The 27102-nt window shown below is 35.1% G+C and overlaps 5 protein-coding genes across 6 annotated transcripts; 3 read left to right on the forward strand and 2 right to left on the reverse strand.

Moving 5' to 3' along the window:
- Positions 1 to 478: 478 nt before the first annotated feature.
- Positions 479 to 1751, forward strand: LOC6566951 (cyclin-dependent kinase 1). Its single transcript, XM_001993493.3, has 3 exons — positions 479 to 736; positions 802 to 1305; positions 1446 to 1751. Exons 1-3 carry the CDS (start codon positions 588 to 590, stop codon positions 1687 to 1689), a joined length of 897 nt encoding a protein of 298 aa, XP_001993529.1. The 5' UTR covers positions 479 to 587; the 3' UTR covers positions 1690 to 1751.
- Positions 1752 to 2055: 304 nt separating this feature from the next.
- On the reverse strand, positions 2056 to 3639 carry LOC6566952 (outer mitochondrial transmembrane helix translocase). Its single transcript, XM_001993494.3, has 2 exons — positions 3368 to 3639; positions 2056 to 3311 (listed from the first exon to the last, which is right to left on the reverse strand). The coding sequence occupies exons 1-2, from the start codon at positions 3547 to 3549 to the stop codon at positions 2372 to 2374; spliced, it is 1122 nt and encodes a 373-aa protein (XP_001993530.1). The 5' UTR covers positions 3550 to 3639; the 3' UTR covers positions 2056 to 2371.
- Positions 3640 to 4352: 713 nt separating this feature from the next.
- Positions 4353 to 9888, forward strand: LOC6566953 (protein daughterless). The gene is made up of 2 exons (XM_001993495.2): positions 4353 to 4758; positions 6442 to 9888. The coding sequence occupies exon 2, from the start codon at positions 6489 to 6491 to the stop codon at positions 8592 to 8594; it is 2106 nt and encodes a 701-aa protein (XP_001993531.1). The 5' UTR covers positions 4353 to 4758; positions 6442 to 6488; the 3' UTR covers positions 8595 to 9888.
- Positions 9889 to 12999: 3111 nt separating this feature from the next.
- On the forward strand, positions 13000 to 19029 carry LOC6566954 (mediator of DNA damage checkpoint protein 1). The gene is made up of 6 exons (XM_032739326.1): positions 13000 to 13101; positions 14889 to 15086; positions 15158 to 15341; positions 16373 to 16470; positions 16600 to 16747; positions 16819 to 19029. The coding sequence occupies exons 2-6, from the start codon at positions 14890 to 14892 to the stop codon at positions 18823 to 18825; spliced, it is 2634 nt and encodes an 877-aa protein (XP_032595217.1). The 5' UTR covers positions 13000 to 13101; position 14889; the 3' UTR covers positions 18826 to 19029.
- A 1339-nt stretch (positions 19030 to 20368) lies between these two features.
- Positions 20369 to 27069, reverse strand: LOC6566955 (protein gustavus). Of its 2 annotated transcripts, none has more exons than XM_001993497.2 (3): positions 23645 to 23973; positions 22116 to 23005; positions 20369 to 21902 (listed from the first exon to the last, which is right to left on the reverse strand). In XM_001993497.2, exons 1-3 carry the CDS (start codon positions 23662 to 23664, stop codon positions 21763 to 21765), a joined length of 1050 nt encoding a protein of 349 aa, XP_001993533.1. In that variant the 5' UTR covers positions 23665 to 23973; the 3' UTR covers positions 20369 to 21762. The 2 variants fall into 2 exon arrangements, with proteins under 2 accessions (XP_001993533.1, XP_032595272.1); XM_032739381.2 differs by lacking the exon at positions 23645 to 23973 and adding an exon at positions 26983 to 27069 and having other exon boundaries at positions 20377 to 21902.
- Between the last annotated feature and the right edge of the window lie 33 nt (positions 27070 to 27102).

Here is a 27102-nt window from a genome sequence, read left to right on the forward strand (position 1 = left end):
TGGACTGAGAAACACACTAGATATTTAATTGGAAATTAAAATTGCAATTATAAGAGCTTACCAAGAGAATATTAAAGAGGATAGTAAAGGAGTGCATGCTTTTCCAGCGTGTTTCATGTTTCATATATTATGATATTATGGGTTGTATTAAATAAGAAATTCATTAGAACAAAACACGCTGAAGCCATTGCACAGTTATCTGATTTATCGTGTGCGTCCCAACTATTTTTATCAGTCAATTAAAATAATTTACGATTTATCTCCACTTCCACCGCAATGGTCAACTCGTCTAGTTTCTTTTAAAAATTTGATCTTACATTAAAATTTACAGTAACGGCTGTAATAAAACTCACCTTTGTGAATTTCGCTAAAAAAATAATAAGCCAAATCTATTTTTTCACTTGAGATTTATTGTACTGTCGTTTTAGATATTAATATTTCATCGTTTCAATATCGACGCTTATCTAAGTTGAAATTCAAATTTTTAACTGGAAGCGTCATGCACAAGCCACTGTGGGAAAAACGTTTGAAAAGTGTGGCAACCTTAAAATATCCGCGGCATTTTGGTGAGATTAACTCTGATTAAAATGGAAGACTTTGAAAAAATTGAGAAAATTGGTGAAGGCACTTATGGAGTAGTATATAAGGGGCGCAATCGCCTAACTGGCCAAATTGTCGCTATGAAAAAAATTCGATTGGAGTCTGATGACGAAGGAGTTCCTTCCACCGCTATAAGGTATATACTTGTTTAAATATGAGGATTTTCAACTAACGCACATGCATGAAAACAATTATTTATAGGGAAATCTCGTTACTAAAAGAATTAAAACATGCAAATATAGTTTGCCTAGAAGATGTTTTAATGGAAGAAAATCGGATCTACTTGGTATTCGAATTTTTATCAATGGACCTAAAAAAATATATGGACTCCTTGCCACCTGAAAAGTATCTTGATAGTCAACTGGTGCGAAGCTACTTGTATCAAATAACAGATGCCATTTTATTTTGCCATCGTCGTCGGGTGCTGCATCGCGACTTAAAACCCCAGAATCTTCTTATTGACAAAAATGGAATAATTAAAGTTGCCGACTTTGGACTGGGCCGATCTTTCGGAATACCCGTACGCATATATACCCATGAAATTGTGACATTGTGGTATAGGGCTCCAGAAGTATTGTTGGGCTCCCAGAGATACTCATGTCCAGTTGATATTTGGTCAATTGGATGCATTTTTGCCGAGCTTGCTACTCGGAAGCCACTATTTCAAGGTGATTCCGAAATAGATCAATTATTCCGAATGTTCAGGTAAGAGTATACAATTTGTAATATCTAAAAAAAAGTAATGTTGTTGAGGACTCTTACTTGTTGAACACTTGTGTACCGTAATTCAATTAAATGAAAAACAAAGGAAGTTGACAAAAATATATATGTAATTTTATTTTTAGAATTCTCAAAACACCCACTGAAGATATTTGGCCAGGCGTAACTTCGCTGCCCGATTATAAAAATACATTCCCATGTTGGTCAACAAATCAATTAACTAATCAGCTTAAAAATCTGGATGCTAACGGCGTGGACCTCATTCAAAAGATGCTTATTTATGATCCAGTTAATCGAATTTCAGCCAAGAAAATTTTGGAGCACCCTTATTTTAATGGCTTTAAAATTGACTTGGCTACTTCAGCCTAAGATATTTGCCTTTCCACATGAACAATTAAAATTAGTCATAAAAATAAATGTACCATATAATACATTCATAGTGCATTTCTTGATATGCGTGAATTTAATAGTTAGCGTCTCCGCTCCCGCTCTTCATTAGCAATAAACTGTATACAAAAATAATAATGTTATCTAATCGCTTTGTAATTCGCAACGGGTTTTGGTTTAAAGCGACAAGCGGCACGGTTTGCAAACCTGGGTCCAAAAGTCAACTGATAACAGAACCTGAAGACTTGTAACAGCAACCGGCTGATTTTATAACATCACATTTTTGAATTAAATAAATCACCATCATATTAAATCAGGGGGAAAACCCCTTTTCGCTAACTCATCTGATTCAATAGTGTGTCAAAGCGCACACATTCATGGGTTTATTAACTTAGTTCGCAGTTATACATATTTATCGTCCGCTACGTTTGTGCACACAGTTAGTGTTCATAATAGTGTTCGATTATCGCAAATTTTTGACGGGAAATGTGTTTTGCTCGCTCGGTAACATATATGTAAATTTGTAACCGAAGAGCTCTTCATGTCTTCATGTAATTATCATGTTAGTAGCTCCAACAAAATATATATTTTGTATGCATATCATTTTTATTTTATAATAATAATAAAAATTACTGAAGCAAGTTGTGTGCAAGTCTACAATTAATTAATCTAACTCAATTCGATTTTCCAAAAACAAATTACCAGTGTGCATTTTAGATTCTTTCATTTTTAAGTGGGAATTTAGTAAATCATCCATGGTTATTGAAAGTAATGCCTTATTTATATCTGTAGTTGAGGACGCATTGTTTGTATTACTTGCTCGCATAAACTGCCTCATTCTATAGACGGAAGCGTTTCGGCACATTTCCCGAAGATCTGACCCAGAGAATCCGTTCGTTAGTTTAGCCAAACGGTTATAGTCGACGTCACGATCGATTTCCTCTGTTGCTAATATTAATTTAAGGATATCAATTCGTTGACTCTCGGATGGGAGGCTTATGTGAAACTGTGCTGGCATTCTACGAACAATGGCCTTATCAAGATCTTGCGGCCGATTAGTAGCGCCCATTACAATCACCGCAGAGTGAGGATCCGTACTTAGGCCATCCCATAGCATCATGAATTGCGTTTTCATCATAGCTGTGGCCTCATGATCATTTGAGTTACGTGCGCGAAGAAACGAATCGATTTCATCCACGAAAATTATGCATGGCTGAATTTTAGCAGCCAGCGAAAAGACGGCAGATGCAAGCTTCTGCGATTCACCATACCACTTGTCAGTAAGAATGGCCACATCCAAGTTAATAAATCTCATGCCAGCCTCCTTCGCAGTGGCTTTCGCAATTAATGTTTTGCCGCATCCTGGTGGTCCATGCAGCAGTACACCTTTTGGGGCTTGCCAAAGTTTTGATTCCTTGAAAAGATCTCGATGCCGTACAGGCAACACAACCGATTCACGCAGGTCCTGAATCACCGAATCTAAGCCAGCTATATCGCTCCATTTAACCGCTATGTCGGCTGGAACTATAAGGTGTGATGCAATCATCAGCTCATAGTCGGTAAACGTCTGCAGACTTACGTCGAAGTTTTCTTCTTTACTTAACCTACAGGAAATAAACGACACATGTTATGACTGCATTTCGTTTCAGATTAAACATACCTTTTTAACTGTTCTTCAGCAAGCAATTTGGCTTTTTTTTTGTTTTTACTGGTTGGATCCAATTGATTCATCATCCATTTTACTGAATAATATGTTATCACAGAGGCTATTGAAACTCGCAGCAACATTTGAATCATATGTCCTCGAGTCAATTCAGAGCCTCCAAAATTAAAGTGATCCATCGTGTCCTTATTCAAATACCACTAGCGTTTAAGAAAATATTATCTGTGCTGCTTAGAAATTCATAAGCATATAACTTAAAGGGCTGTAAATAATTAATCGATACAAACTAATCGATAACATTGTAGAGAAGATCCATACCAACATTGAGTGTATTCCAACAAATGGTTGTGTGAAATAATAGACGGTTTAATATTTTCGATATTTTTTTTGTATTGTAATTTTTACTGTTTGCTTCAGCTTTCGAAGGAAAATTCAATGTATATTGGGTATTGTACACATTTTTATACCATTATAAATGGGACTTCCAAGGAATTATTTAAGCGAAGCTATAAGAAATCCACTCCTTAAGGGTATTCTTGGCTTAAAAAACAATGATTTTTGTATGTAAATAATTCAAGATATTGCGTCGGCATTGAACATTATCGATACTATTAATGCAACATGTTATTTTGAATCAAAGAAGCAAGTTGAGTGTATTGTCAGATATTTTGAAGTCCAGAAAGTCCTGCCGGATTAGAATCGAAATAAATTGACAGCTTAATTCTGCCTTAAGCCGACTAAACTTTCTGCGGGAAACATATCAAATTATTCTTGTCTTCATAGAATTTCATTGTTCGACAATTAGATAACAATTCTTAGCTGCAACGAATTTTTGCACACAAGCATATTTAGTTGAAAAATGCATTTCAGTTCATTGTATAGATAGAAAAGAATGCCCCTGTCTCTTGTTAGGTCTGATACATTTGTTAGTAGTAATCAAAATATGAATACTATCGAAAGTCACGAAAAACAACACTGAGGATGACGCACGAAGAGAACAAAGATGGCGTTCCCGATGGTAACACGAACAAAGCCAGCAGAATACTAAAAATAGAAGTGTTATGAATTTTATAAAAAACATTGTTTAAAGAGTTGAAATACTTTTAAAAAAAGCTTTAACAAACAATTTGCCATGTGTAAACTAAAAAAGGATTTGGCAAACTAAGCGTTGTTCGTTGCAGTGCAAGTTTTGTGCAAATCAAAACATACATACATAGATACATATATGAAGTTTGTGTGTTCGTGGTCAAAAGAAATACAAATCCGATCCACACCTTTTTTTTATAATTTCGACGGTTCGGTTTTGGTGCAATTGTCAAAAAAGTGAACAATTATAGTTGCCCACCGTCAATAGTAAAACGGCATTAAACTAAACGAATTTTGTTCAAGTGAGTATGCCTTTTATTGAGCCTGTGAATGAAATTGTCGGATTGCTTACGACTTTATTGTAACACACATATGTATGTATATACACACATACACACACACTACACACACATAAATATATATACATATATATATCTATACTTATATATATATATATATATATATATAAATATATATATGTGTTCGTGTAAATATATCAAAATAAAAGAAAAAATGTAAATAGATATAATGATTCTAAGCTCAGTACCGTTTTTTTTTTATTTTATGGAATCAATCATTTTTTTATTAAAATAAAAAATTGTGAATATACCTTGGTAATCAAAATTGATTTGCCTTGAATTATCTTAATTATTGTGGCTATTATTAAATTCGACCCATGGAGTAGTGCAATACCAAGAAATAATAGCTCGAGTATTACACCTAGGCGTCTGCTGATGATAGTGGCTCTCATATCAACCGGCTGTCGTCTAGGCTGGTAGGCTGGAGTTGTTACTCAACAGTTGTCAAGTTCCACTCTCGGCGGGGTAAACAATACACTTTTATTAATGTGCGAGTCCAAAATTTGCGCAGGTAACTTTTATTTTAGCTACTTATACATTTGGTCCTTAAAGAAACATTTTTCTACCGTAATTTATGCGAGATTTGTATGTGTTTCTCTGTAAAAAAGGGAAAACATTAGTTGAAGCAAGCAAATTTAACACAATTTAACAACAACAGTAATGAATGTTATTGTTTAATTATTTCTACCATTTAATAAATAAAAGCAAAGAAAAATGCTGGGAATTAAAATTACATATTGTTCTTTTTTTTTTGTTATTGCTGGATCATATATTTTGGCCTCTGAAATTAAGAGTTTTCATATGAATCCAAAAATGTTTTTGTTAATTTTGCCTTTTACCTGATTTTAATTATTTAATTTAAGTGAATTTTGAGACGATCGAAAAATATTCGAGTGGAATTCAACAGTTTTCTATCATCTTCATCATCATTTAGTCAGCAGAAGCAGTCTTATATATTGAAAAGGATGTGAAGGATAGGAGATCCTAACTCATATGTGCATTGCCAAAATATATTTTCTGTTTAGCCTTAGCTCATTTGGCGAATAATTGTGACTTAAATTCCATAAGAAAATGCAAATCGGAAATCAATGCCATCGGATCAAGAAGATCAAGTCGGAAAAGGTTGGTGGTCGGCCGAATGTGTTTACAAACTAAAACCATATTTCGCCAATAAAATAGAATGTAATACCAAAGTAATACTCGTTTTTTGTAGTCCTGCAATTGTAAAATATTTTAAACTATTGACAAGTGCAATGCTTTTCTTATAGACAGGTGAATATATATTTCCTAACCCCAATATATTCCTGATTAGCATTAATTGGATCCCGCTTAAAGTAGTCTACTGTCGAGTTCGGCAGCATGTCGAAGTCTGACGCATTGGAACACTAGGCATGAGAGAACTATTAATCAAATGATGTGTTTCTGTGAGGGGAAAACTGTTTTAAATTGAATTATTTTATATATTTTTTGTTAATATATATTCTGAGTGATGGAATACCCGGTGTATATAATAAAATGTGACTTATTGTAACCTTAGATTGTAACTGAACTTAAGTTAGCTTAAAGTAATATATATTTAGTTTCATAATACTAAAACTTTGATATAAATGGATTGTTTCCTTGCAGGCTTCTTTCTGTCCAGTCACCGTCCACAAAAGAACGTCAGAGAGATCATGGCGACCAGTGATGATGAGCCCATGCACTTGTATGAAGTGTTTCAGAACTGTTTCAACAAAATAGCCAATAAGCAGCCGCCGGGATCAGTGGGAACTGAACGGGGTGGCGGCTATCACTCACCGTATGGAGGCCTTGCTGTGGAGAACGGGATGTATCCGAGTGACTTTAATTCCATTCACGATGCAAACGGAAGCAACAACAATCGATTTGCGAACACATCTACAACAGTCGATCAATACTTCGATTCGGGGGCAACAAGCAGCGCGGGATGGTATCAATCGCAGATGCACAGCAGTTCCAATTACATGGGCCAGACAACTTATCAGAGCAATACGCCAATATCTTCGCATCCCATGGACCATCAGCAGGTGCATAATGCTGAGGGTTTAACAAGCAGCACAAGTATTGCAATGCAAATGGGCGGTGAGAGCGGACAAATTGGTATGCACAGCCCGGCATCGACATCACTGCCGCCAATGAGTTCATTTCGTGGCGGATCCGGCAGCATACCGAACATTGGAGCACCGACCGTGCTCTCGCCGGCCGTGTACAATTCACCGCAACACAACCAAACCGCAGTGCAGGTGCAAGCACAACAGCATAGTACTCTGGCCTCGGCTGGGCAAATTGGCCACCATTCCCTGAATCACACCCCGCTACCTCACGCACATTCACATTCCCATCACAATCAACAACTGAGTCCTGCAATGCAGAGCGCTGACGGCTTTGGTGGACTAAGTACGGGCGGCCCCAATGCGAAAGTGCCTGGAGCTGGCAATTCCTCGGCAACGTCATTGCGTCAGCAAATCTATATGTCGGCTGCAGCAGCGGACCAGAGTATTAGCAGCTTTAGCTCAAACCCATCAACGCCGGTCAATTCACCGCCGCCATTGACGCAATCGGGTGTTGGCGAGGGCAATGTCTCCGGCAATGGATCCGGTTGGAGTCATAGTGTCCTCAATGGCAGTGCCGGCTCAAATTATGCCAACGATATGGTGCCCGTAACCAGTTTACATACCATGGCTTCTGTATTTCAAGGCGCACGCATGGAAGAGCGCTTAGACGATGCCCTCAATGTGCTACGGAATCATTGCGAGCCCGAAATGTTGGCAAATGTAAATACATCGCTAAATTCGTTGGACAATACTGAAACGTTATCTTCCTTCGTGGCCAATTCACCCTCGTCCCATCTAATCGGCGGTAGTTCCGGCGGAAATGGTGCACTTGTACCTAACACACCGAGTACCCTGACGCATGAGGTTCTTTCGCTGAGCACACCTGTTGTGGGCACAACCGGAATTCCATCAGTAGGTGGTGCAGGTGGTGCCGGATTAACAAACATTAAAATGGAGCGAAATGCATCGACATCGATACCAACAACATCAACAAAAACAACCAAGAAGCGAAAGGAGCCAACTGGCATCAGTAATATTGCTCATGCGGGCGTCTCGACCACATCGAATATTTCGAATCTGGAAATATCGGATGCGAAACCAACAAGTTCAGTGGAGCCATCATCGAATGCGGCACAGCTGCAACAGCTGTCGCAGGGCGCCAAGGGTTCAAAACGGCCACGTCGATACTGCTCCTCGGGGGATGAGGACGACGATGCCGAGCCGGCTGTCAAAGCTATTCGCGAAAAGGAACGGCGTCAGGCAAATAATGCACGGGAACGCATTCGTATACGTGATATTAACGAGGCTTTGAAGGAACTGGGTCGGATGTGTATGACACACCTGAAATCGGATAAACCGCAAACCAAGCTTGGCATCCTCAATATGGCTGTGGAAGTCATTATGACGCTGGAGCAACAGGTTCGCGAACGAAATCTGAATCCGAAAGCCGCCTGCTTAAAGCGTCGCGAGGAGGAGAAGGCGGAAGACGGTCCCAAACTGAATATCCAACACCACATGATACAGCAGCCGTCTGTGAGCACCGTCGGCAATAGTTATCATCATAGCCAGCCTTCACAATTAGTGCCACCACCATCTCAGACCATAAACAGCATGGCCTTACCTGCTAATCAGACTAGTAACGTTCTACCACCACACTTGCAACAGCAACAACAGCAGCAGCAGCAGATTGGACAACACCCACAATAGCATGCAGTTGGCAACGACCTGAAAGCATCATCATCAGCAGCAGTAGCAGCATCATCATCATCTTCCATTGCAACCCAATTGATTCAAGACTCGGCAAAGTACTCATCAACCTTCGAGTTAGAGCAACATTTATTAAGCAATTTTTTCAGACGTTATCACGCAACCCAAACCATTTCCGAGGCAATACCCCTTTTGCAGCATCCGCAATTTTAGTTGATTTTTAGTACTTATTTTGTCGACGGAATCAGCATATGCCAATATACAATTTTGATCTTGTTTATCAATTGTATATACTTTGTGTTTTAATCATGATTGACGGCGTTATTTGGAATTTTGATCCAGATGATAATTATCTTGGGTTTACATCATTTTGTGCGATTGTCACTGTAGCCACCTTTTTAAACATTCATTCATACATAATTATATAATTAGATCTACGTAGGTTTATTTACAAAAATAAAACAACACAACAACAACCAACAAACAAACAAAAAAAAAAAAACAACAAAAAATGAAAAAACAAAAAAAGAAATCCCAATTTCATATATACAGACTTTCTTATATTCCCCATATTCTTAGGACAATACAAAGGTATATGCACATTAATTTTTCTTAAACGTGTTAAATGCTCGCATGTAATTTAAAAAAAAAAAAAAAAACCAACAAAAATAAAAACGAAATATATAATAATAATTTATATATTTAAAGCAACCGAGTACTTACAATAAGTATTAGAAGGAAGTAATCGTTAAATAAAATTAAAGCTAACTGTTAACTCAACTCTTAGCTTTTAAGAAACTTTTTAAACGGTTATCAATTATATAATACGCTAGAGTAGGTTAAACATTAAATGAAATGCTATTTTATGTGCAGCGTTCTAAACTTAACTGACATAGGAAAACAATCGACAGCTAAATGCTTCAATGTCAACTGGCTGCCAAATTTGATCAATGCTGCTTAGATAGTTAAAGGCAAATCCATTTGTCAATGGCGATATTCAAAGAGCATTCTTGGCATGCAATGTATATTATATTTCGTACATTATAATTACTTCAATTCTTTATAAATTTCGTTTTAATCGCTATGTTATTAAGTAACGATATCGAAACATATCTAGCTTGTTAATGGTGAAAAGCATTTTTATTTGAAAATTGTATTTAGTTTATCTTTATTCATACATAATTGCTCAAACATTTCAATTATAAATTGTATAAATATGTGTATGTATGTGTTTCTTAGTACATAATGGTTGCCACGCCGTTAATAATGAATAAATGAGGCAAAACATAACTTACATACTCTCGTTTACATGTTTGCCCAACAAGCTTTGTTAGATGCAATATGAAAATGTTTAGTGTTTTTGTTAGTTGACCCTGTTCAAGAGTTCATTTATTTAATGATACAGCATCAGAAGGAATCATATTGGAGTGAAATTTGCATAAATAGAGCTATGGTTGGCTTGCTTTGGCCAGAGAGATATATTTTCGCTTTTTAATACTTTCTCAACATGTTCATTGGAATTAAGCATCTACGAATTACACAATTTGACATATTAGTTTCGGCTGAAAGGTTTTTTCTTTTTGTTAATGGGCAGTCCTTAAAAAGTTTCTTGATTGTAAAATGAGTTCAGTGTTAGGGACTTCCTTTAATTCTGCCATTCGGGAACCGATTGAGAAATTTCACAGCGATTTAATGTCAAGAGCGAGTTATGCTGAAATTATTGAATGAATGAATTATTGTCAATCCAATGGAAAACGGAACATTCTCTGGGCCAAAGATCGGATAAAAATTGTATAAGGAGTATGCAGATGACTATAACCCCATAAAGTATATTCTCGCGAGCAGAATCGTTAGCTAAGCCGTCCATCCCCCAGCCTACATAAGGAAAATCTGTTAAGCGACGAGTTTTTGTATAAACAACTTTTATGTTAAGCAAGTTATCCGGTCCGAACCGATGTGCGGTTTACGTTCCTAACATTTAAAACAGAAAACCATCTTCATTGACCTACTATATATACCTTTCACAGGAACAATCGGTCAGTTATTTTTTTAACGTATGGGGAGATTTGGCTTTTGTCAAGTTGAGTCCAGTCTGTAATGGAATGCAAACTTTGGCGAATCTAAGACATTCGTTCTTTCTTGTTTTTATTTGCATCTTACTTAATAATTTAGGTCTCTTACTCTTACTTAATAATATCCGTCTCTCTTTCCGTCTGTCAGTGATGTACACAAAGTAGATAAATTTAAAACAGCTTTAATGAATCTATATGGATTTCGTTTTCACCTTTTTCTCACTAAAATTTTTTTAAATAAGTGTAAAAAAGTTTGAGGGAATGTATTTGAAAGGCAGGAGGGAAAACCCATCGCTATTAGAAATGTTTTCTAAGCAGAAGAGTGGCCAAAGATCTGATAACACCTTCTATTATAGAGAAGGCTATCACTGAGAGCAGTAAGTGGTCTTTTGTACCAAGTGCTCACGATTTGGATCGACCAGGTCGATCTTTCTTATCTATTTTTTATATCCGCAAAAGTAATTAGCTTCTTACACAGATGCTTTCTTACACTCCAGAGAACTGTTGGCTTCTCGCATAACAAGTGCAAAGTATTCGAGTCAGCCACTTCACACAGGCAATAAATGTCCTTCGGCGTGATTTTTTGTGCCTTTTGCACTCAGTAATATACATACAGTGTCTCGCAGTTCAACTGGAACAGCTCCTAGCAAAAAAGTTAATTGCCTGCCATAAACAAATTATTCAATATTTTTCAAAAATTCCAAAGACCGATGGTAGGTACATATATTAACTACCTAAATGACTATATGACCCCCATAAACTGGGGTTTTCCCACCGGCTAGGCCGGTGTATGTAGATCCAAGGCCAAATGCATAGCTTAATACAAAAATGCTTTCAGGCTATGATTTTCTTCTCAAGGCCAGACCAAAGGGATTCAGAATTACTTAACATCATTTATGCGCCCAGTTGTAGAACCCAATTTAGAAGTTATTTCCGTATATATAAGCTTATGAGTAGAAGTCTACATTGTTTTGAACTAGAACGCATTTATCGATAAGTAGGCCTCGACGGTAGTCTTCGACCTAATGCTTCACAGCTAACTCACACATCGGAAACGGTACTTGTTGGGAAGCTAAAGTTTGATCTTAAGCTTCCCCTTTGAATTTAGGTGAACCTTGAGCCGGTCAAGCCGGTCTTTTCTTGATATATACGAGATTTGTGGAGAAATGTTTTAATGAACTTTATTGAGATTCTCTTCTTACTCTATGCAAATCTCCTTTTACCTATAATTTAGTTTTTAAAAAATTATTTACCGGGTCCATGCGCAAGAGCATTTACTGACTGATCGCGATCGTCTCCAAAGAGTCCATGCCATGCGCAGCAGCCCGTGAGAAAAAGAAACCACTTTACTCAACCAAAAACATTTTTTTTATAAATATCTATATATAATATTACTATATTTTTATATTAATCTATTATCGCAATAAAATTGCCGTAATTATCGGCATTATTGCCAACTATCGATTGTCAAAAGTAGCTTCAACGATGACTCAAAAGAAATTTGCTCTGATGCATTTGTAATAGCTATATAATATAAGAGAGTGTGATAAATTAATGGCAACTGGAATGGCAGTACCATACTCTAAATAACCCGTATCTGTAGGAAATTATTTTTATGAATGAAAACTAAAAAAATTATATTTTGTGGGGTTTCATAATTTTGCATTAAATGTATAATTGCAGTTGTTGCAAAATTCGTTGGTTCTGTCTACTTTTTAAATGCAGTTTTCGCAGCTTTTGTAAATATTTTTTCATTAAATAATTTTTTTTTTTTTTTGGTGTACATTAAGCTAGTTTGTTACATGTTATACAAATTCCAAACAGAAAATTGCTGAACAGCCAAGTCTAGCGGGACTATAGCTAAAACGGCAACACTACTTAACAACACTAATCTGTTATCGACAACAAAAAATCGACGAACAGACATAAACAAGAATGATCAATATTTGGATTTTAATTGTAATAAAGCAATTTCTTATGTTGACGTTTATTTGATTTATTTAACTTAATATTTATGTATGCCGACGGTTATAGCTAACAGGCGACTAGCTTGTCCAGATTTTAATTGTTCGTTCAAAAACTGAAGATCAAAAGTAAAGTTTTGCCGTTTGCGTGACAAGCGAATTAACTTTTGAGAGAATTGCAAACATATCGTGGCACCGTGGCACCCTTGATTATGATTCGCAAAGCCGGTTTCAACGTATTCACCTGCATATTATATGTTGTTGGTTCACTTAAATAAAATACTTTACGAAATGCCCTCGTTGATTCTTGAAATATTGAAAAGCTTTCCTGTCTGTATGAATTCTGCAAAGAAAAAGTTCATTTAGTGTTGAACTTCAACTCGGTGCTTTAGCAATAGAGCTTTAATTTAACGTGTTGAGATCATCGTTGCCTATAAATCGAAAAAGTTAGCAAAACTACAGTGCGGCTAGGTATATTTCTATACAAATGTATAAATGTGAATATATACTTGCATTACATTCCATGTAAAAAATACACATATAATGTACATATCAAAAGTGTTACAAATTCCGCTTATATTCAGTCTAATCTATATATGTACAAGCGTGTATATGTACATTAATTCACATACATATGTGCATACGAATTTAGACATGTAGTAATTTGTGTTTGTTTAATAAATACGTATATCAAAGTATTTTTATTTGTGTGCAAACACACACACAGCTACATCTTTACCTTCATATATGTTTGTATATATAGTTATATTCTTATACAATACTCATGCATGGATTTATGTACACATCTACATTTGTACACTTGTACCTCGTACATACTAATTTCTTGTCATGCACACACCTAATTTCTTATAAGAGCACGATCGATCACAGTGGCTATATGGACATATTTTGAAGGTAGATAGATACTTGCGTACAATAATCGGCCTGTATATATATAGTTATTAGACAACATCTACATACAGATAGGTCATGCCTTTCATATACAAATTACCCAGCGATTCGTTTTCGCTCGGGCCCTGAACTCACCGTTAATCTCAGCGACGCAGAGAGATACAGAGAGAGAGAGAGAGAGAGAGAGAGCATAATCCAGATTTTAAATTAAGAGAGATCGTGGATTTTGTTTGCAGTCTGTTTAGCTCCTCAAGTTTTTGTTGTTGTTGTTTAGATTAATATTAGAATAATTGAGCAGCTATGTTTACAATCAACAAATTGAAATATTAATTTAATTTTCGGCGAGGACTACAATAACATGACCAACAAGTTCGCCCCGCTGACGTGTAAGAAATACTCACAATACATTTCTTATGTACTATTATTTAGCGACTTTTTGTATTGCAAGGTGTTAAAATAAAATATCACATCCATGGCAAGTTAGGGAGCAGCGCTGTAATTGAATAGTGAGGTTACTATTAGATATAAGTTTGCTATAATCGAGCCGACTTAGAACGCAAGCAGATCGATTACTGATAAAGCCAAAAATATAGTCGCTTCAAGAATTCTATCTGAATATCTGATATCTGTAAATGTCTAGACGATAGCTGCATTGTATTTAAATACTTCGAATCGTATCTTGTTGTTAACTTATGCTTTTTACATCAATTTCGATAAATTAGCTTAGATAAATATGCTCTATAGATTCAGCAAATACTTAAAGTATTTTTGCACGTTTTGTGACGTCATATTTTTATTCATATTTAGTGATCATATTTTTGTGACATAACTTCAGTTTTTTATCTACTTTAATAATTTGCATGAGCTGCTTTTATGAGCATAATATTTAACGGTGCCACAATTACAATTCTGTTCTTTCTTTAAAGTAATGCAACACAAAATGATTTTCTCCTCTCTCTCCCGATATACAATATCTTTTTCTTGCTGCTGTTGTTCTTGTGCTTGTTAAATGATTAAGAACTATAATTAACTCTTTGATAAGCGGTCCGCATCTTCACTTATTGCTCGTCTCTCGTTTCTCGCCTCTCGTCTGCCTCCCGTGCAATTGTTGTTGCTGGTTCGCTGTTTATGCTGTCAACTGTAGCTTTTTGCCCTTAAGCACTTTGGTAATATATAAATAGAAGAAATCGCAGTGGAGAATCGTTTGGACAACGCCCGCAAAGATCGCAATCAGATCTTAATGTCGATCGATTCGACCATATAGCAATAGACCGAATTCCAAGAGCAAGAGCAAATAGATAATGGCTATTATATTATTAATTTGTTATTATTACTTTATATCATAGGATGATGAATTCGAACAAAAATCTTCCGACAAGCTGTGATAGGTCTTCAAGTCAAATCTCAATATATAACTATCCTGATCACTTAAATCCATTTCACGAAGAGGACAATCATAAACGTTTGCGCTTTTGGAAATTATCAAAACGCGATGATGACAGCAGACGAAGAAGTTTCTCTATAGGAAATCTGCGAGACGTTTGGTAAGTTGGCGGTAATATATATTTTAATTGACCAGTTATCTTTAACATTTACACACCATTCTCTTTTGTAGGAATTTTAGGTCATTTACCTTAAAAAAAAAGTCATCTACTTTGGGAATTCAAAAAACATCTGAAAGTCCTCCTGTTTTGCGAAGAAATTATGACTTAAATAGATCGTATCAACAACCAGGACAACAGGCAGCTGGAAATAGAGGTTTAATCCGATCTTTACAGAATGTTAATACCTCTCTAGAGGTAAGTTATGATATTTTGTTCTACATTGTCCAATTTCATAGTATCAACTTGTTGTTTACAAAAATGTCTAAATGCAGTTCCTACAATCCGCATCCATATTCGAGGGCATCCGTAAATGCTTACAAAAACTGTCTGTCTGATTATTATTTATGATTCCTCCTCGACCCTTTGATCTTTATGATGTATCCAATTGAAGTAAATAACCTATCTTGGGATTTATAATTCTTACACAGGCTTTTGATCATTCCTTGATCTATCAATGAACCACTGCACTTTTCCTGTGGTTGAGACTGTAAGACAGCATCTTAAATGTCGCCCAAAGTTATCTTGTCTTAAGATCTGTCACACTTGTTGCGACACACTTGTCCTTGGATCCAATAAGGTCACTTGTCTAGGATTATTGATATCCATTTAATGTCAGTAGAGAGTGATACAGGGAATTCACAGCTACAATCCTACCTGAGGTCCAACAGTTATGTTACAGGATGCATATTCATTTACATCTTGTGAGCTTGAGTTTTCTTTCCAGAGCAATGGATGTAAACCGCTACCCTGGTGTATTACTTGAGTCTTTTTTCTTCTATCGTCTTTATTAGAAGTATTTATTATTAATGGTCCTACCGCATTAGAATTCTTTAGGTAGGCAGTACAGTAGTTCTTGCACTCTAAAGCTTTAGATATTTAGCTTAGTTGTCTTTGGCTCTAGTAAAGAGAGGCCAGTCCATTTTTTTATCAAGCATAATATCTACTAACTCAGTTGGACTTAAGAACTGTGCTGTTACTTTACTTCTTTGAAAATAAATAAAGCTAGTGTGTTATTTTCCAGACTCTCAAAATCGCTTGGGCTATTTTTCTTGGCCAGAGAGCCCACGATATTCCATAGTTAGGCTGAAACCCCTATTCACTTTCTTAGGTCTGACGTTAATCGAAAGAGAATATCCCGTACCCCAATAAAAGCAGAACGTTATGAAGATTATGGATTATACTAATTGAACAAATTATATCGATTTATTTTGGTATTTCTTTACTAGGGGGACTCGAGCAGAATAAACAGTAGTCCGATATACCGCGGTAGCGGTAGATTTTATAGATGTTTGACACCACAACTTCAAAACAACCATACGATCAGGTAATAAATGAAATGATTTGGCTTATGTGTACTATTGTAAAACATTAAATTATTTATAAGTTATTATTGTGAACTTAATTATGCATATTAAGAATATTATTAATCCGAACTGTTCTCGTTTCTTTGAAGATCTTCGAATTCTAGTCTCGCAAGCACTAATCCATTTGAAACAGATATTGATTCGGATGATACTTATGGAGGAAATGTAACAGATACCAATGTTAGAAAATCACACAGAAAAAAGAGGAAAGCTCCCTTACCTCCAGTTAGAAATGTGGTAAATTCTAATCAATCTTTTATCCTTATGTGTCTTATTTGAAAATGAATTTTATTATATTTTGTTTCTAGGTCGGCAAACCTGCTGCGGATTCTGTTCAAGAAAAATCAACGGAAACCTGTCAGTCACCGACAGAAGTTGACATAAAATCACTTACAGTAGAAATTGAAAGATTTGTCAATCAATCAAATGAGATTTCTACTAATAAAACGAGTGCATTGGAGTCTTCTCAGGAACCGGTTGCTCGAAACACCGGCACCGTAGAAATAAGCCAACGCACCGGCGAAGATGCCAAGAACATCACTTCGAAACAAAAACACGTTAATATCGATACGGAAAAGGGCAATCCCAAAGAAGAAGTTACTATAAATATTGAGTATTTGCCAACGTGCAAACAGGTCGACCAAAATGAAAATGAAAACTGTAATAGTCAAAGTACTCATAATACTTTTGGGAAGAATAGCAATATAATTTATAGTCAAAAACATGTTAATATTGATACAAAAAGGGAGATTTCTAAAGAGGTAATCATACCATCTACACCAAATGTAAAGCATTTGCCAAATGACGAGCAGCCAGTTGTTACAGAACATAGTAATCAAAGTACTTCTAATACTTTTGGAAAAGATCCACCCAATATCACTCCTAGACAAAAACATGTGAATATTGATACGAAAAAGAACATTTCTAAACAGGAAATTATACCCGTTGCACCAAATGTAGAGCATCTGCCAACGCCCGAGCAGACAGATAAAAAACAACCAGTTAATGTGCACAGTAATCAAATTAAAATCATAGAACATAACAATCCAAGTACTTCCAATATTTTAGGAAAAGATTTCAATAAAATCACTCCTAGACAAAGTCATGTTAATATTAATACGAAAAATGAGATTCCTAAAGAGGACGTTATACCAGTTATACCAAATATAAAACAGTTGCCAAATTGCGAGCAGCTGGTTGTTACAGAACATAGTAATCAAAGTACATTTAAAACTTTTGGAAAAGATTCACCCAACATTACTCCCAGACAAAAACATGTTAATATTGATACGAAAAATGACATTTGTAAAGAGGAAATTATAACAGTTGTAACAAATGTAGAGCATTTGCCAACGTCCGATCAGACAGATAAAATACAAGTTGTTAATTTGCACAATAATCTAATTAAAGTCACAGATAATCAAAGTACTTCAAAAACTTTAGAAAATGATTCAAAAAATATAACTTTCAAACAAAAACATGTTAACATTGATACAAAAAAGGTAATTTCTAAAGAGGAAATTATACCTATTATAGCAAATGTAGAGCATTTGCCGACGAGCGAACAGCCAGATAAAAAACTGAAGGTTGGCAATGTGCACCGTAATCTTATTACGGTCACAGAAGATGGTAATCAAAGTACTTCAAATATTTTCGGAAAAGATCCCTCAAATATCATTTCTAAACAAAAACTTCTTAATGTTGAAACGAAAAAGCAGATTTCAAAGGAGGATATTGTACCAAATGTAGATTATTTGCCAACGTGCGAGCAGTTAGAAAGAAAACAGCAAGTTGTTAATATGAACACAGAACATTGTGATCAAAGTACTTATAATACTTTAGCGAAAGAATCGTTTTATAAAAATAATAACAACATCGTTCAAGGTTCAGAGTACTTGAATGAGCCGTTAACAATTCTTGAAAATTCAGAGATACATACTGAAAATTCAGAAGGAAAATTTAAATCGGCTAAGCCAAAATCGGTTAAAGAAATAATTGATTCTATAAATCGTAGTCAGAAGCTCCTGAAAGAAAGCGCAGCTAAAGGGACCCATGTATATTCTACGTCTTTGTATCTTCCAAACGATATAACACCGATAGTTGATCAGAACGAAAACAGTCATGAAGTCTGTACAAATATTTCTAATGGTAATTCAAGTTTGGATAATCCGTTACCTTTGCAACCGAGTTACTTTCAAAAAAGCAGAATAAATAAAGAGGTATTTCAATGTAGGGAGTCCTCGCCAACAACATCGAACTTGGATTGGAATCCTTTGCCAAAACCAAAGAGAATTAATAGTGATTCAACAAATTAAGATAGAGTACTTTAACTGAAAAAAAAACATGTAATTTCCTATGATGTTAATTTCCGATTCATTTTTATTTAATTTTATGAATAACGCGCAACAACGTTTCTTTCTATATAATAGAGTTTTGTAACTTGACTATTGTTGTACACTATGTAATTATATTTGAAAAAAATTAATATACAAATGGCCGCAGTGGCCCTGCTCTCATTACTGATTGACTTTTTAATTTATTCTTTTGTTTTAAGAACTAGGCGGTCTTGGCCTGTTTGTCGGTTTGTCTGTTTGCCCAATAAGTCTGCCTATGAATCTGCTAAATATAAGTGCTGTAAAGAAATGTGGTGGGCCGAACACCCACAAATCATTCATTGGTTCTACTTGTGTGTCAAATCTTAAGTAAAAGTGAAATAACATATCTGAAGCAGGATTCCCTTTAATCAATCAAGCTTTATTTCTTTACTTGTTCTTTCTGCCCAGAACTGATTTACATCTTAGGGGATACTTCAAGAAATACATAAAGGAACTGTCGAATATTTCGAGTACTCTTTAGATTTTACCCCAAATGGACATGCTTATTCCTTACTGCTCACTTCAAAAAGAGGACAATCCAGGTGATGGTAGCAGTTATAACGGTGCACTCCAACATACAGTGAAAGAAAGCAGGGTTCCCCTAAAAGCATTCAAGATTTACTGTACGACTACTCCGCATTTATTGTTAAGCCAGTCTTTCGAGATCGAGCGATGTGTGCGTCCGTATGGGTCTTGCTGTTTTCGCTGTTGGCAGCCCACGTCGACAAACCCTTTTCCAGTGCAGAACGGCTCGTCCTTCGGATGCCAAACAGTAGGACCCAGATCTTTGTGGACAACTTTCTGTAGCACAAGGTTAAGACAAGTTGTTGTGGAGGACGAGATTGATCTTCCCTAGAGAGCTCACCATCTTAAGGCAGTTGGAAAATAAATTGATTAAAATCTGCTTATCTGGGGTGTACAGCAACGGCTTAGCTCATGTGGATACTGGAACTCACCCATAATGAAGGACACCTGGGCAATCTCTCAATTAGAAATGTTGTCGAGCGGATATGCGGATCGGTTGATTCGCTGTTGGTTAGCATTTTAATTTCCTTTCGCTCATTTCTTTCGAAGCACAGCGGCGACTGGTGATCCTCTGGTTCGGGCTGTTGGGGAACTAGTTCTTTAATGTAAATGCCGCAAAGTATGCAGCGCTTCTCTTTACATTTGCATATTTGCACGCTAAAACAACTTACAATTTGCATATCTCGGCCAAAAAGTCGGATCTTGTAGTAATAGAACGCTTAGGTCATGTCAAATGCTGTCGACGTGTCTGGTTCCCATGATTACAAATAAGTCCATCTTTTCAAAATCAGACTTCATTTGCCCGAAAAAGACACCTATTGTTTTCATATTATAATCTTATTCATCTGGACCAGGACTTTTTATATACCAAATCGCTAAAATTTTAGAGATCATGGGAATGTTAATGATTTCTGTATTATTTTAAAATATAATTTGTGAAAAATTGGAAAAATTGTGGTTTTAAGTATTTAATAATTTTTCAGTGAAATTAAGTCTTTATTAAATGTCATCAAATTTAAAAATAAACTTATGTATAAACCATCTAAAATGCAATATAAGTACATATGTTGGAGTAAACTTAGCTGTCCATGAAAATTATAAAAATTTATATTATTGACTGAAAGTATGTATATTGTATAAATGGTCTTACATGATATATCCCCAGAATAGGATATTAGGGCTCCCTGTCAAATACAATGGGAGTGACGAGTCTATAAACGAACAAATACTTAAAGCATATTTAATAATTATTCTCATGTGGTTTGTTTACTAGTAGTTTCCTCAGCTTAATACAAAAACAGTTAAATATAATTTTACAATTTTGCGATATTGTGTTTAGTAGTAGTAAGTGTGGTGTGTAAATGGATTCCAGCACTTTATTAACAGTTCGCCATTCCATCAGCATGCCAATTAGAATTGGGCTGCAATGAGAGTTATATGGTTCACTTGGCTGTCTGCTGTCTGATGTGCTTTGTTACTGTTTGTGTTGTATTAATAAATTCAGTTATCGTCAAAATGAAAATTATGTTTAATGTTGATACAGTGCGTTCTTTGAGATTCCTTCAAATCAGTTCTGTTAGCAAACAAAAGATGTTTTTGCTGTTGAAATTATTGCACCTTTATTATTTGTATTTAAAGACTCCTGTTTCCTTCTTCCTATTCAATTCAATTATCCTTAGGACCGTGTACTATTAACGCCCTATTGAGTACATATGTACATGCGTATTTTGCACATCCAAAGAATACCTAAAGTAACCAAGATTTAGACTGACATCTCATCAATTGAGGAATACATAATTATTATTACACATAGAATGCCTTAAGAAATTATTATTATTTTTTTTACCATGTATGTATATGTATGTATGTACATTGCTATTTCATAATTAACTAAATTATAAATCTGAACACGCGTCTCTCAATACAAATTAAATGCTAAACTAAGAACGTATTTAAAATGGATGCTATAGCTAATGTTATGGTACAAAATTTGATGTTTTTGAATATACCACGAGGTTTGTGTCGTTTTTTTTTCTTTCTTTCTTTAATTTAATTTGTATTTATGCGTATATCAATGTTAATTTGAAGAAAAGTTTAATTTCTTCCACGATTTAGCAAATGATTTATGAGTATATTAAATATTTTGTTAATCATATCGACTTAATTTACAATACAAATCGGAAAACGAATATCAAGTACAGTTAAAATAATATACTTTGACATTATTCCTTGACGAAAAAAAATAACATTGATTAAAAGACTATTACAAACTAATACTATTTACCTTAACTTCCCCCATCACATGCAGCAGAGATGCAAAATGATAACTTATTTAATCCCACATTAGAAATATTATCTACGATTTTTATATAATAAATAGGTTTTCATAGATTGTGGAAGCTGAAGCTGTTGTATACGTTCTTCCAAATTTACTCGACCAATTTTTTGTCGAATCGACCTTCGGCAAAGATCCATTAATGGCAAAGGTTCAGCTGTAAGGAAAATTTAATTATTTGTATATTATAAAAAAAATGAAAGCTTTTTGAGTGTGCAGGGAGAACGCGAGTACGGAAGAAGTATAATTTGTTTTTTGCGAGTTCAATTTGGAATGTTTGAATATAAAATATATGGCTTCGGGAGTATTAAATTAAATTAAAATTTTATGATATTACTGATGATCATTGTAAATCAAAATGTATACTTACGATCTAATCCGCCGATATAACGCATTGTTATCTCGCAGTGTCCCCAAACGGCAGAGACGACAGGATATAGCTTTTTCCCTTTGAGGCCTTTGAATGCAATGCCAAGATATTGCTGGTCAACAATGAAGCTCAAGGTTCCCTCGTCCATATCGAGTGCCACCAAAAACTTGTCGGGAACCAAAAATGCTTCGTCATTCTTCAAGATTGCCGGATATGTGACACCGGCCGAATTCTTCGAGTCGTGATACAATTTGTTTCTGCCCAAGTCCCAGCCCCAACTCTGCTCAGTAGATCCTACTAGACTTTGGTATCCCACAGAGTGCAACGGTGCATCGCCAGATGCCACACCGACAACGGCATGAGTGCCCCTCTGCCTTGTTGGCCAATATATTTCCCATATGTGCAGTCCTTTTGTGAGACCAATTTTACCGCGAATGCAATCAGTGCTTTGTGCGACGGGATGTCTGTGAAATGTCAATTTATCATCTTCTTTAACAAATATGTTTAGCGATCTGTCCTCCGAGTTCCACGAGTGTTTCAATTGAACTTCCCGATTTGCTGGCGGCATATCAAGCAGAATATCAATCCGAGCAGGCTTAATGAAATCGGCTTGCAGTTCTCTTGGTATAATTGGCTTGAATGTTGCTTGAGAATCATTACGGTTAACTGTTTTAACACCGCCACTGATTTTTTGACCCATGTTCATGCCACGGCAGCTTCGAGATCTCCTCTGGTCAATAGCAACTTTATAAGATAATCGAAGGCGTTCAAAATCTCTGGCTTCCAAACGAGATAACACAACCCGCGGGGACAGTGTAGATGATGTTGAAAAACTTTGAGGACGTCGCCTATCACTTGACCTAACTGAAGGTGTCCGACCACCCTTATACCTGAAATTAATCAAAATAATCACAATGTATCATCATTTACACAATACTAATTTTAAACATAATTTATATATTTGTATTGTATTGTAAACCTTGCCTTGAAAAATGTTGTGTATATACACACACACATACGAGTGTGTATGTATATTTAAATATATATTATCTATGTATGCACGAAAGTACACTCATACATACATAATAAATAATAAACATTAATATAAATTCGCTACGCACACACACATCCACAGATGTACATATGTATGATCGTGTATACACACATACGCAACACAAATATGTGTGTGTGTGTATGTATATTGGGTACATATATCAAAAGGTTGAAGGATTTCACTCACCACATTAAAATATAAAACAAACTGAATTTGTAAGTACATACATTTGTATACATACACACATGAATGCATTTGCAATAATTTGTTTCATTTGAATTTTCAATAAAATGGCAGACATATATATGTATGTATGTATTAATGTACATATGCGCACATCATTTTCAAACATGTATGTATGTGTGTGTAAATGTACATGGAGTACACTGCTCGTCTAGTTATAATTTAATAACCAGTTTCATATATGTGTACATGTATATATAATTGAATATATATGTGTATAAACATGTGTTACCTTTTTTTCCCAAGTTCCATTTACAATAATTTCAACTGAGTGTTCCAAATATGTAAATACAAAATGGCGTCAGTACGGTCACCAATTTACGGTAGTTGTGTCACATACGATGCAGTTTTGTAAATGTATGAGTGTGTGTGCTTAAATATGGCATTGATTATATACTTATGCGTGTATTCCGATTTGAGTAGTTTTACATGTGCACACTATTATTATTATTTTGTTTCTTCACTTCACCTTCTGCACTAAACCCCGCTTACAAAACTACTACACGAGTTGTCAAGGTTGCAGCTACACACACATACATATGTATGTACTAACAATTGTATATGGCAAACACAGGGTGATCTAAGTTGAAAAACTGGCTTCAACAATCCAAAAACATTGTTCGATAAAAAGGCATAGTTGTACGACGAAATTACTCCGCATGACGGTTCGAATGTACATATGAATGTCCAATTATGATTTGTGGATAATAAATATGAGTTTTTAAGTGTTGTTTTCAGGGCTCAGATGTTAAACTTCGAAAAATATCAAGTTGAACTTTATACATGATACATGAACAATTTCGGATTTTGTTTTTCTTTGTAATATATATAATATATTCATCTTATAGGTATACGGTCTATAGCCAAGTGAGTTGATAAACCCTGTTTTTAGATAAGTAAATAAATAGATTCATAAGTTCAGATAATAGGCATATCTTTGATAGTGTTCCATAAGCAATTTATGAATGCCAAAAGTTGTGGCTAATTAAAAAAATTGAAAAAAAAAAAAAACAATGAAAAATTTACCGCCACAGTGGAAACTGAAAACGCTGATTTACTCAAAAGATTTGATTTTCGAAAATAAAAAGGACGATATGAATATTTGCAATTATCTAAATGGTGGTTATTTTATTTGTCCAATTTAAATTTACTGATTCCGCGTCTTGCAAAAGCATTGGTTGTAATATTTGTTAAATTCACGGCCCACCCCTTCACCAGAATGGGCAAAAGCATTCATTTTTTTTTATTTTTGTTGTCTAAAGGTAAACGGAACTTGGCGGACTTGTTCACTGAAGCAATTTATTTCTTTAAATCGATATTTTCTTCAGAACGAACGTGGACGTTCTCTTTTTTAATATGACTGAGTTCTAGAAAGACGGATTTTTAACTAATTCATTGGGGATTAACAATAGGATTCAGGTAAACGGGTGGTGGAAAATTTGTCAATTTTTATCAAGGAATTAGCATGAGGTACATGGATATAAATAAGCAGAGAAGCCAGAGCGAAAGTTAGTTCTATAACTAATAGTCTACTCAAGAAAGGATCCGGTGAGATAAAACCCTTGAACAGCTTTCTAAAGTAATTTAGTATATTTAGAAACTCAGATTTACCGACATCTAAAAAAAAACCATCAGATCAAATATTCGGACCAGAAGACTGATTGGTTCTAGAAATGCTGGGAAGGATATTTTGTGAATAGGATATAACCCAACAAGCTCACGCAAATAACCTTGGCATGATTATGGAGGATGACTGGACGAAATGCAAAATAAATTGATATCTGCAGGACGTATGTAGTCCTTAGTCCAGTACACTATTCAGTTGCACATCCTCTGCTTGACCAATTCTCAAAATCGTAGTCGGAATCGCAAAGTGAAATATTTATGACATGTGGTTTTTATCTAATCCTTGTCAAAAATTTTGTATTTCTGAATGTTATAATATTATAAATTATTGAAGGGAATGAGTATAAAGAAAAATTATTTAGCTCTTTTAGTATCTGAGAGGTCGAGTTCATGAAATAGTATAACAAACGGGTTAATTCTGATAGACATGGATGGATTCGTGAAATGAAGGCAACTACACTATGCGGATATGGGCGACACAATAGTTTAAGAACTTTGGCTGTTTGAGCGTTGGTCTAAGTTAAGAAGCATGCGAAGGCAGTTAAATGTGTCATTAGAATTTTGACAGAGGGTAAACAATTTCAACTCTGATTTTCCCCAATTGTGGTGCTTATGCCAATTTTCAGCTTAGATCTTGGAATAAAGACTCGCTTGTCTGTGCGTCTGTATGAATGTGAGATATCTCAGAGACTGTAAGGGCCGGAGAACTGAAATTTGAAATGTTTATTTGTATTTACAAAAAAAAGTTGATTTACTTGGTCAATAGCTCACCTTATTCAACAAAAATCGATAAACTCTTGAATACCATATTTATGCATTCCAAATTTTATGACAATCAAATTATACACACAGAACTACTTTTTAAATTGTAGGAATTAGAAATTGAGTTATAGTCTCTCTTGACACTGACATGACAACATATAACCATTCTAGATTTTTAGCATTTTTTAGCTAATAATTATCTGTTACATTAGTCCCCTTTCCTCTTTTTTGTCGTATTCTTAAGATTGTTTCTGGCAGTCGAAATTAATAAAACATCTGTTTTATTTGAACACATCTTGTTTTATGTGGGGTGGGGGGCGGCGGAGTGTTCTGCATTGTGTAGGCAACCTTTAAATGGATGCCGATAAAGTACAAACGACGATCTGCGGCAATTTCCGTACAACATTTTTGCTGGTTGTTCCAAAGGGCCGTCAGTTCTGTTAGTTGAAACTAGTATGTCAGACTTGGAGCTATCTTGTAGTTGCAAATTGGACATAACTATATTCCACACACACATTTACACACATATCTACACAAATATTTAGCTGCCATATGAATATTAAATTATTTTATAAAAAAAATGTTTGGCGATTCGCTATTTTGCTTGTCATACAAAAACTAGTTTTTTACAAACAATGACGCAGACAGCAAAAAAACATATGCATATAAATCAAAAGTATTAAGAAATTGTTTGTATTAATGCCCAATGAAACATTATCAGTGTGTGCAATGTATGTACTTACATACATACTTATGAATGCAATCAAATCCACATACATACATACATAAATGCATACAGATGTATTCATGCACAATTTCCTGTACGTACACATATTTAAGTTTTTAAGCGCTTGTGTGTGTGTATGTGTCCATACATATTTTGCACATATGCAAATAGATGTAAAACTTTCATTCTATGTTACACTTGCATGCATGCACGCTTAATTTTGAATTGTGAATAGACGTACATTCATATGTGTGCACATATGTACATACATTATATATTTGATTGAATTTGTATTACGACAAATTGTACTGTATATGATGTACATATGTATATACAAATCTATTGTAGTGAAAATGCTGTGACCCTTGTGCAAGGCTTTCTAGCAATACGTTGATGACCACCATATGTTATATTTATAGGTGTGCATTGCAAACACAAAAATAATATACACTTACATTACTTCCGTCAATTTTACTCTCCTTAAAAAAAAAACAAAACAACGGTAGCTCACAATGAAAGAATATAAACCTATGATTCCACGTAGAAACGAATGGAATTAGTACAAAAAAAATGAA

This window comes from Drosophila grimshawi, unplaced genomic scaffold, assembly GCF_018153295.1.
Source record: "Drosophila grimshawi isolate 15287-2541.00 unplaced genomic scaffold, ASM1815329v1 contig_1377, whole genome shotgun sequence".
NCBI lineage: Eukaryota > Metazoa > Arthropoda > Insecta > Diptera > Drosophilidae > Drosophila > Drosophila grimshawi.